This window comes from Colobus angolensis, unplaced genomic scaffold, assembly GCF_000951035.1.
Source record: "Colobus angolensis palliatus isolate OR3802 unplaced genomic scaffold, Cang.pa_1.0 Scaffold155, whole genome shotgun sequence".
Classification (NCBI taxonomy): Eukaryota; Metazoa; Chordata; class Mammalia; order Primates; family Cercopithecidae; genus Colobus; species Colobus angolensis.
Window position 1 is genome coordinate 3461590 of NW_012114655.1, and position 11876 is coordinate 3473465.

General features: G+C 40.1%; 2 protein-coding genes across 2 annotated transcripts in view; both read left to right on the forward strand.

Moving 5' to 3' along the window:
* Nucleotides 1–1180, forward strand: part of LOC105507913 (piezo-type mechanosensitive ion channel component 2-like) — a 190923-nt gene extending 189743 nt beyond the window's left edge. The window contains exon 11 of the mRNA XM_011936620.1: nucleotides 1147–1180. Coding sequence (XP_011792010.1) covers nucleotides 1147–1180 — 34 coding nt within the window. The remainder of the gene's footprint in view (nucleotides 1–1146) is intronic.
* A 3894-nt stretch (nucleotides 1181–5074) lies between these two features.
* The window catches only part of LOC105507939 (piezo-type mechanosensitive ion channel component 2-like), a 12124-nt gene continuing 5322 nt past the window's right edge, over nucleotides 5075–11876 (forward strand). The window contains exons 1-3 of the mRNA XM_011936658.1: nucleotides 5075–5261; nucleotides 5400–5523; nucleotides 7726–8015. Of these exons, the coding sequence (XP_011792048.1) occupies nucleotides 5253–5261; nucleotides 5400–5523; nucleotides 7726–8015 (423 nt within the window). The 5' untranslated portion in view covers nucleotides 5075–5252. The remainder of the gene's footprint in view (nucleotides 5262–5399; nucleotides 5524–7725; nucleotides 8016–11876) is intronic.

Consider the following 11876-nt stretch of genomic DNA (forward strand, 5'->3'; position numbering starts at 1 on the left):
CTCGATCTCCTGACCTCGTGATCCACCCACCTCGGCCTCCCAAAGTGTTTCATCGTGTTAGCCAGGATGGTCTCGATCTCCTGACCTCGTGATCCACCCACCTCGGCCTCCCAAAGTGCTGGGATTACAGGCGTGAGCCACCGCGCCCGGCCAGCTGAAATAATGTTTTACCAGTATGAGCATCAAGCAACCGTGGTTCCCTAGAGCACCTTCCGATTGTGAGCTCTCAGTTTATGCATGTTTCTGCTCACCATCTGCAACATCACAGCTTCAAAATAGTCCCTTGGCCCATAGATAGAAAATAAAAGAAGCTATAATTTCTCCCTTTCCCAAAAACAAATTTTCTCGGGAAATTTGATTTATTTTTGAGAAACCTAACATTCTTGTCTAAAATACGACTCTTCTAAATTCTGTGGTCAACAGTGAGATCCTATGGACACCTTTGATGATAGAAATAAAAATATTCTTTAACTCAGGGGACATAGAACCTGGGCACAGTTTCCCAGGCACTCAGTCCAGGTGCTTCTCAGACGAACCTGTGTGTGCTCAACTTTGGTTTCCAGTAAGGAACACAGCCACACGCGAGACGAGGCTGGGAAAAAGAAAGCACCACAAAATTGAAGAGGCTAATTTGGGGATTGCCAACTCTATTCTTCAAATAAAATTAGTTCTATGCTCTTTGGTTACTTTTTGACATTTTCTGTACATCAGCTGTTACTTTAAACTGCAGCAGATCTCTCATTCTGAACTCACAAAAGTATACCCTATTTTTTTTCTCTCTAAGCCAGATAAGTTTGGTCTTTTCTTTAAAGCAATAGAGCTAAATAAAATAAAATATTTGCATACACATTTTGTTAATTAACTGAAAAAAATCTATTGTGAAAACAACACAATCCTTCATTAAAAATGTGCCCGTGTCTGGTACCATTCTGCTGTGTTAATGGAGCTACAATATTAAGGCTTTAAAACCTCCCACCTTCCAAGCCACCATTCCACGGCTTGGGGTCTGCGTCACTCCACCACAACTCTCTACTCTCCCTGGTTTGAATATTATTAACCTTTTCTTTTTAGATAGTTTTTACCTTACCAGGGTGGGGGGACCGAGCACTGTATTAACCATGGTCATGTTTCCTTTTCTGTCCTCCGGAGGCCTGGAGCATCACCTATCACAGCTGGCTGACCTTCGTGCTGCTGATCTGGTCATGCACTCTTTGGATGATTCGCAACAGAAGAAAATATGCCATGATCAGCTCTCCCTTCATGGTGGTTTATGGAAACCTATTGTTGATATTACAGTATATATGGAGTTTTGAACTTCCTGAAATTAAAAAGGTTCCAGGATTTTTAGAAAAGAAAGAGCCAGGAGAACTTGCTTCCAAAGTAAGTGAATAGAATACAATAAAACAAAACAATGACACAAAACCACAATCATCATCATAATCGTATCCAACAAAACCTTACAAAAACAAGCTCCAAATATTCACTGCTTTGTAAAAATGAACAAATATGAGACTGTGGGACACAATTTATGGTGCTTAGAGGCCTCTGTAGTTTAAACATGAACATATATTACACCATGATTTAGCTTTTACTTAGAAATAACAATGTTTTCCACTCAAAGAAAACTTGTATAAATTTTTTTAAGTATAAATCCTACTAGAGTATAAATGAGGTGTGAAAATAGGAAAATATAGTGTAAAATGTGTTAAGGAGTACAGGGCTGTCTTTGATTACCATTTTATAAAACATGCTTAGCATGTTAGTGTCACAAATAAGTATTGATTATTCATGACGTTTTTCTCCAATTCTTTCCTAAAGAACATTTTTAGCAGCAAAAATTAAGTATGACACTTGCTGTTTTTCTTCTACTGATTGTATGATACGTTCTTATCTGAGTTAGAATGTTCATACTCTTTTCATTACTCATTTGTTTTTATGAGCCATTTTAACAGTTTTATTTCAAAAGATTCGATTTCCAAATTTACTGTTTGTTAACAAAATGGCAGACTAAACACACATTCCCTTTGTGTTAATAATTTAGTTCTAAGACAGGAAAAATAAACGTGTATATATTGAATGGGTCTTGGAAATTAGTATCTTTGGAGGAGATGGTCATTTACATCACATGAAATTCACCTTTCCTGGGAGCAACTGCCCACTTTAAGGATTATCACACACCCCATATCCAAAGCAATCAACTGTAAATGGGGTAGAGGACACTAGGGCAAAGTTTGCTCTTCGTACAGATTTTTGGGTGAAGAACTACTGGGGTAAATGACACACATTCTAACAGATGAATTCTAGTGACAGAGGTAAGAATATAACCCCTGTGTTCATGGACCAAGGCATTTCATTCATTGATCGATTCATCCCAAACTCCCACGCCTGCTGCTTCTCCTCACCCTGCTCCATGCTGAAAATCCCACGTTGTACTCCCACTTACTCTCGCTCCCTCTTTCCTCTTAAACACAGACCCACACACACATATTCACACACAACTGGTAACTTAGTCTTCTTCTACTTAAAAAAAATCAAAATTATATTCTTTTGACTGTGTAAATTCATCACAGTCTGACTCCGAATAGCAATGAAACTGCGAAAATGGCATGTCAAGTCACTAGTTGAATTATGCCCTGTCGAATCTAAAATTGACAGTTCTTTAGGAGGAAAACATTATTTGGGAAATAAATTTGTTACTCGTGGAAAAAAAAAGTTATTCTGGGAATCTAGGTCTGCACTTACATTTTAATGCACCCAGGAACTCAAAAAAAAGTGCAAAGTTTTGTCACAGAAGATAGTAATAACCTCCAGGCTTATAACATTTCTATTACAATAACATGTGTAAAACCCATTTTTAAACACACACTGTTTATGGAGTGTAGTGGGTGAGTCAGTGTGATCGAGAATGAGAGAATAGAATCTCATCCTCAGTCCTCAAGGATCTGAACCCCTCCCAAGGAGCCGGACTCACCTGCTTGGCAACTTTCCTCAGTCCCAGAGCATCTCATTTCTGGCTCCATATCAAGACCTTTTATTAAATAACTCAACTTCTCTAAGAATGTTGTCCCACTTGCTCTCAATTACTCTTAACTTCTCTGAATATGCATTGGAGAAACATTTTTTTCCCCTCAATTTGCAGCAATAGTTCAATTCATAGTGGCTTCCAGAATTTTAACTTCAGATTTGCATAAATGTAGGCACTCCAGTTCTTGATTTCATTAGGCCCTGGGCATATTGGCCAGGACTTACTGGCACTAGTCTATGTTGAAAGTAAATGATAAGTAGACATTTACGGATAGGTAAGTGGTCAATTCAAATTGAAAATGACCCATTCATTTATATTTATTTATATTTTATTTTGTTTTATTTTTTCACTTCATTGGCAAATATTTATAAAAACTCTACTATGAACCACGAGATACCACTTCACGTCTACTAGGATGGCTATAATTTTTTTATTATTTTTTTGAGATGGAGTCTCGCTCTGTTGCCCAAGCTGGAGTGCAGTGGTGCCATCTTGGCTCACTGCAAGCTCCGCCTCCCAGGTTCACACCGTTCTCCTGCCTCAGCCTTCCGAGTAGCTGGGACTACAGGTGATCACCACCATGCCAGGCTAATTTTTTTTGTATATATTTTTTTTTTAGTAGAGGCAGGGTTTCACTATGTTAGCCAGGATGGTCTCGATCTCCTGACCTCATGATCTGCCTGCCTCGGCCTCCCAAAGTGCTGGGATTACAGGCGTGAGCCACCGTGCCCAGCCAAAATGGCTATACTTTTTAAAAAGGTAGATAATAACCAGTGCTGTTGAGGACATGGAGAAGTTGAAACGGTCACACACTGCTGGTGGGAATGTAAAATGGTGCAGCAACTTTGAAAAACAAAGTGCCAGTTCCTCAAAATGTTAAACATAAAATTATCATAAGACCAGCAATTCCAGTCCTGGGTTCATTTACCCAGGAGGATTGAGACCATCTGTCCACACAAAAACTTGTATATGAATGTTCATAGCAGCATTGTCCCATTATCCATCATAGCTAAAATATGGAAATGATCCAAATGCCTGTTAACTAATGAAGGGATAAACTGTTGTATGGCCATGCAGTGAAATATTGCTGGGTAATGAAAAGAGATAAAGAGCTGTGCATGCTACCAGTGGATCAACCTGGAAAACATTATGCTAAGTAAAAGCAATCCATTTACGAAAGGCTACCTATTATATAATTTCATTCATAAAAAATTTCCAGATTAGGCAAAGCTATAGAGACAAAAAATGAATTTGTGGTTGGCTAGGGCTGAGACAGGGAGAAAAGGAAGTACCTGCCATGGGGCTTCTTACACAAGGTTGATGAAAGTGTTGCAAAATGCATTGCAGTGATGGTTGCACAACTCTGTGAATATACTAAAAACCACTGAATCTAAATGGGTGAATTGTATGGTATGTGAATTATATCTCAATAAAGCTATTTTTAAAAACCACTGTGTGTGACCAGGCATGGTGGCTCACACCCGTAGTCCCAGCACTTTAGGAGGCTGAAGTAAACAGATCAGCTGAGGTCAGGAGTTCGAGACCAGCGTGGCTAACATGGTGAAACCCCGTCTCTACTAAAAAAATGCAAAAACTAGCTGGGCGTGGTGGTGTATGCCTGTAATCCCAGCTATTTGGGAGTCTGAGGCAGGATAATCGCTTAAATCCGGGAGGCAGAGGTTGCAGTGAGCTGAAATCGTTCCATTACACTCCAGCCTGGACAACCAGAGCGAAACTCCCTCTCAAAAAACAACAACCACAACGACAAACCTACTGTGTGTTAGGTACTATATTTCCTAAACAATAGAGTTCCCCCAAATCAAAAAATTTTCTTCGTCCTTAAAAAAATGTTACTCTAAAAGTATGAGCACTTAGATTCCCTTCAGCTTTAGAAGATTAATAATAAGGGGTTCTATTTCCTGGGATGAATTTTTCCTTTTCCCATCTATGGAATTCTTCAAAATAAGGAACATTGCAGTCAAAGGAGTATTATGCAAGGAGTATGTCTTCCTTTTACAATGGTAATGACGTCACAGTCAGGAGGGACTCAACCAGGGACCAGCACCTCAAGGGAGACCAGTTGTTGCAGTTGATTTCCTGCCCAGGTGGAAGTCGTTAGAAAGGTTGGGTTCATCTTCCTCAGGACTTGCCTGGTGCTCCTGGCACCCAACACAAGCATGGGAGCATCCTCGGAAAAGGGACTTAAAAGCCGTGAATCTCAGCTGAAATGAGGAAGGTGACCTGACTCTGTCTCCAGTAAAAATGTTTATTTATGGTGCTCCCACTGGAATGCGGAGAAAATGTTATATTTGTTGAATGTTTTTACATTCCAAATGGTTGCCTAATTCTTGTTTTGCTGCTTCTCTACTTTCAGATCCTTTTCACCATTACTTTTTGGCTACTGCTGAGGCAGCACCTCACAGAGCAAAAAGCTCTGCGAGAAAAGGAAGCTCTTTTATCGGAAGTCAAAATTGGCAGTCAGGAAAATGAAGAAAAAGGTAAATTAGTGTACATGGTGTGTGGCCAGAGAGTTTGGTGCTCAGCAAAATTACAGAGAAAGAGCCCCAAAATACATCAGAAAGCTTCAGAATAAATGAAAGTGGAATGTAAACTTCGAGCACTAAGTAACGTTATTATAGCGTGTGACTTTTGAGGTGCACGTGAGAGTTCCAGAGGAGTTGGCCGGGCGCGGTGGCTCACGCCTGTAATCCCAGCACTTTGGGAGGCCGAGGTGGGCGGATCACAAGGTCAGGAGATCGAGACCATCCTCGCTAACACAGTGAAACCCCGTCTCTACTAAAAATACCAAAAAAAAAAAATTAGCAGGGTGAGGTGGCGGGCGCCTACTGTAGTCCCAGCTACTCGGGAGGCTGAGGCAGGAGAATGGTGTGAACCCGGGAGGCGGAGCTTGCAGTGAGCTGAGATCGCACCACTGCACTCCAGCCTGGGTGACAGAGCGAGACTCCGTCTCAAAAAAAAAAAAAAAAAGAGAGCTCCAAAGGAGTGTTAAAAATATGCCACTTGGGCCCAGCGCAGTGGCTCACGCCTGTAATCCCAGCACTTCGGGAGGCTGAGGCAGGCAGATCACGAGGTCAGGAGATTGAGACCATCCTGGCTAATACGGTGAAACCCCATCTTTACTAAAAATACAAAAAATTAGCCGGGCGTGGTGGCGGCGCCTGTAGTCCCAGCTACTTGGGAGGCTGAGGCAGGAGAATGGCGGGAACCCGGGAGGTAGAGCTTGCAGTGAGCTGAAATCGCGCCACTGCACTCCAGCCCGGGCAACAGAGCGAGACTCTGTCTCAAAAAAAATTAAAGAAAATGTGCCATTTGATCCTCATGAAGGTGATTCCCAGTGAAAGAAAAACTGAGCCTCTGAGAAATTAAATGATTCCTCCCAGGTCATACTTTTAGTGAGTATTGGAACCAAGAAACTAACTCACATCTTTTACATTTAAAACTTCTTTCTTCTTTCTTAAAAATAGTATACCACAATGTAAAAACAGATGATGATAATGTTATCACCTTGATAGTTTTAGACCTGCTGTATAGGTAAAATAAGAACAGCTTGCTCCCTAACTCCCTATATATGCCAACAAATGTAAGTTTAATATTTGTAGAATGGATTGAAGAGTGTTTGTGAGGTTAAGAAGCACTGTCTGTGAAAAGGAGCCTATAAATGTCCACAGAAGCTGGGCTGGTAACCTTAAGATTTAACCAGTAACCATAAGAACCAATGCAGGCATACACACACACACACACATATATCTCTATACACACACACACACACACACACACATTTATGTTTAGTGTCTTATTTAGACCTACCCAATCAGTTGTTTTTCAGTAACAAAAGTCTGCCCGTAAGATTCACATCTTGCCTATATGATTTGGATGTCTCTGTTCAACATAGTGATTAAATTAACCAGTTAATTTTGGTAAAAAATGGTTAATTTGATATCAACAATTGCTCTGAGCCCTCACTTGATTTTCACTCTCCTCACTCTGTGAATCTACTAGTTGTTTGAATACATTATTCAAATTAACCCCAATAATTCTTTCGAAATAATTATTCAAGTTCTTCAAATATAAGACTTTGTAACACAGAGATGAGTTCTATGTATTAGCATATTTTAAAGCAACCCAATGTGAGTTTTTTATTTTGATCCATTAAATTGTTTTAAACTTAAATTACAATTACTCTTTCAATCTAATTTAAATTAAATTATGTTTTGCTGTATCTCTTAAATTCTGAGTTATTTAAAAGCATGCTTTTTTGATTAAGACTGTTAGCATTAACCACATTTGGTAAAGTACTACTTGGATCGTCTAGAGCCGTGAAACAATTAGAATTTGAAATTGATATAGTCATTTAGATTTATGCTATTGTTGTCTATTTATTTTTTTCATCTCACAGTACTTAAAGCTATCACTGGGTATCAGAAATAAAAAAAGACCTTGTATATAAATTAGTATTACCAAATTTATTTTCTTGTAAACTCTACTTTGAGAAGGTTATGAAAATTGACTTAATCTAGTTACGAATGTTGCCGTGTTTATGAGAATAGTTTAAAATCATTCAAATTATACAATATCTTAGAAAATGCATGCCTCTACATCCTACATACATCACACGTGGTCAAAGTGTGGTTCTACACAGATAACCAGCTAAGTGTAACAGTATAGTTTTCTATTTGAAGATGAGGAACTTCAAGATATACAAGTGGAAGGAGAGCCCAAAGAGAAGGAGGAAGAAGAGGAAGCCAAGGAAGAGAAGCAAGAGAGAAAGAAGGTAGAGGAAGAGGAAGTTGAAGAAGAAGATGAGCAGGACATCATGAAAGTCCTGGGCAATCTGGTGGTGGCCATGTTCATCAAGTACTGGATCTACGTCTGCGGAGGCATGTTCTTCTTCGTCAGCTTCGAGGGTAAAATCGTAATGTACAAAATCATCTACATGGTGCTGTTCCTGTTCTGTGTGGCCCTGTATCAGGTAGGTACACAGTTGATCATTTTAACTCTCACACCTGTCCCAGGAATACACACGAGCTACCTTTGCGGAGATTCTAAATCACTAGACTCATGGACATAGATAAAGTCATTGGCAAGATTCAAACATTATATCCCAAGAATCCTAAAATGGTAAATGACTGTCTTCAACTTGTTTACTATTTCAAAATTTCAGGGCTGGATGCAGTGGCTCATGTCTGTAATTTCAGCACTTTGGGTGGCAAGGGAGGAGGACTGCTTGAGGCCAGGAGTTCCAGACCAACCTGGGCAAAATAGTGAAGTCTTGTCTCTACAAAAAATTTTCTTAAATTAAAAAATTAGCCAGGTGTGGTGGCACACCTGTAGTCCTAGTTTCTTGGTAGGCTGAGGCAGGAGGATCACTTGGGTCAGGGCTGCAGTGAGCTATGCTTGTATCATTGCAGTCCAGCTGGGCAAGAGATTAAGATGCCATCTCTAAAAAAAGTAAAAATAAAAAATTTAGGTTGTTGAAAAATCAGGAAAAAGTTCGTACATAAGTTTTCCAAAAGTTATTCATCAAAAAAATCTGTAAAATTGAATTACATTTCTATTTCTTTCTTTCTTTTTATTTATTTACTTTATTTTATTTTATTTATTTTTTTTTTTGAGACAGACTCTTGCTCTGTCTCTTAGGCTGGAGTGCAGTGGCGTGATCTCGGCTCATTGCTCACTGCAATGTCCACCTCCCAGGTTCAAGCGAGTCTCATGCCTTAGCCTCCCAAGTAGCTGGGATTCCAAGTGTGCACCAACACCTCCAGCTAATGTTTGTATTTTTAGTAGAGACGGGGTTTCACCGTGTTGGCCAGGCTGGTTTCGAACTCCTGGCCTCAAGTGATCTGCCCTCCTCGGCCTCCCAGAGTTCCTGGATTACAGGCATGAGCCACTGCACCTGGCCTGTAAAAACTGAATTACATTTTAAAATAGTAATTTAAAAGCTAGATAATCTGAAGTCATGGAGAATTCCTAGGTATACTTTTGCATTTCAGGCTTTAGGGTCAGGAAACGATGTATGTGTGGCATTTGCCTGCTCTTTGTGTACATATATATGTATAGTGCACTGACTGCTTTCATACTTCATTAATTAAAAGGATTTCATTCATTAAAATAATTTAATGTATGAAATGCATTAAAATGAGTTAGCTCTCCACAGACTCACTTTTAACTGATGATAAAAGAGAACCTAATAATAGAAACATGTGGAACAGTAAAATATCTTGCAGGTAGCCAACAAAACGAATAAAAGAACTATAATAAACAAGAGTGTATCATATGTTAAGATAAAAAATCTCAAAAGAAATCAGTGAACTTTTGAATACTCTTAAAAATTCAGGACGGATGTTCTCTGATGAATATCCACAGCTTATGGTAAAATGAGGTGTCTTTTTCTTCTGTGGTTGTTTCACATTTTCATTCATACAATATTGCTTTCAATTTCAAAATGGATGTGGTTTTCTCTGAGCAGTGCTAATAACCACAATGACAGCAGCACCTACCCTACTGTTCCTTGAGCGCCCCCTATGGGCCAGATAGCTTGCAGGAACCATAAATACCTATTTCATCCTTGTAGCAACCCTGCAAAATAGGCACGGAGACACCCAGGAAGGTTCAGCCACTTCCCCAAAGACACAGTTAGCAACCACTTACAGAACTGGGGTTCCAACCCAGGGCCACTCCACTGTGTTAGGCATGGAACATTAAAAACCAGAAATGAAATAGACTTTATTTTCAGACATTTGTGAATGTAATCACTTGTCTTACTTGAATAAACCAGATATTTTTGTGAGTTTTTCTGAAATGGTTTTTTTCTCGTTTGTTTTTTTTCCACTATCTGATTCGCAGGTGCACTATGAATGGTGGAGGAAAATTCTAAAATATTTTTGGATGTCAGTGGTTATTTACACTATGCTGGTGCTTATCTTTATATACACATATCAGTTTGAAAACTTCCCAGGCCTGTGGCAAAATATGACTGGATTGAAAAAAGAGAAGTAAGTAATTTTGAGTTGAAAAATGATGAACAAGATGAAGACTTGAATGCGTATTGTTCAAAAACATCTTTAAGGAAGATTTTAGTAAAGTATGATGTCATCAATGTCTATAAGTTCGTCAAGAATAGAAATTAAAACTTAGAGATTTTTGTGTTCCCTTTACTTAGCCCTTAGCTTAGAACATAGTAGGCATTCCATGAATTTTCAGCCCCACTTTAATGAAATGACATTTTCTAATGTTAGTTTCATGTGAAACACACGTAGCACTTAGCCATGCTTTCTGCTCTCCACATTGGAGCTCAGCTCTTCAGTTCATAAGTAAGTTCATGCACTTATAAAGTAGCAGCCTTTGCTCATGTATGTTGCTGGGTGCTTAGATTCCAAGGAGTATTTAGTGCCATAAAAAAATAAATTTCTCTAAGTGCTAATAGACTTGTGATAATGAGATGGTTTTTCCTATGCATGTAGTAAATAGTGCTCTATTCTTCTCTAATTTGCTTCTGTAAACTTCTGAAATTAGTTTGGAAATCCAGCCAGCATTGGGTTTTGAGCTGGATTGATGTGGCTGAGAAGGAAGTCCCTTAGAAGTCCCTGCCCCTTAGAAGGGAACTAGACCAACACGGCTGAAGTGTCTAGACAATAAGCGTTTATTAAATGCTGTCCATGTGCTGACGCTGTTTTGTGCCTGGAATATGACAGGGGACAAGACAGACAAAATCTAAGCCCTGTAGATCTTATATTCTAGCGGAGGAGACAAACAAGAAAACTATTTAGTGTAAAATAAGTCTGTTACACTTTGTGACAGGTCCATGAAGGAAACAAACAGCAGGCTGGGGCAGTGAGTAAGGGGGAAGTATAAATGAGTGATTGGCACGGGCTTCGCTGAGGAGCTGGTTTAAACTGCAACTGAAGCATAAGAAGAAGCTTGTCTTAGGAATAAGTGTGTGAGTTTGAGCCTGGGGTGTGGAAGGGCATTTCAGGCAGAGGGAACAGCACATGCGAAGGTCCTGAGGCAAGTCAGAGTTTGGCATAGCACATAAGAGGAACTGAAGACCGGGGCTGAGTGGACAGCGAGTGGGGAGAATTCAGGCAGGCAGTCGGGATGTGCATGGCTTGTAGGTAGCATTATTTGTATTCTATTCTTGGTGGAATTTTCCAGTCTTTATAGATCCCCTGATTAGCTGAGAAAAAGCGATGTGTGGGAGTAGAAACAAGGAGACCAGTTAGTAGGCAGCAGCAGTGAGAAATGTGAGAAATGATGGCAGCTTCCCCTAGACTCGGTGGAGGCAGAGACAGATAACAGGAGTGGGCCATGCAAGAGGTGCTTAGGAGGCTGAAGGAAATGTGGATGAATGAGATATGAAAGAAAAGAACATAGGAGACGTCTGACTTCTCAGTTTGCACAGGGTAGACAGTTGTACCATTTATTGCTTCAGGGATACTAGAGTCGGGAGAGGGATGTGGAGGACAGCTTTGCTAAGAAAAAGAGGAAAATCAAGAATACTGTTATGGAAACACTAAATATGAAATAACTGCGAAACAACCGATTTCCAGTAGCAATTTGGGCACAGGAATCTTACAGGAGGGGCCTGCACTGTAGATGCGCCTTCAGTCCTCGGTGTAAGGATGATGTATAAATCCACAGAAGAGGATTTCCCTAGCGGGCAGACACAGCTGGAAGACAGATCAAAACCGAGTCCTGGGGATATTTCAGCCTCTAGAGGTCCAATAGAAAAGGAGGAGGCCGGGCGCAGTGGCTCAAGCCTGTAATCCCAGCACTCTGGGAGGCCGAGACGGGCGGATCACGAGGTCAGGAGATCGAGACCATCCTGGCTAAC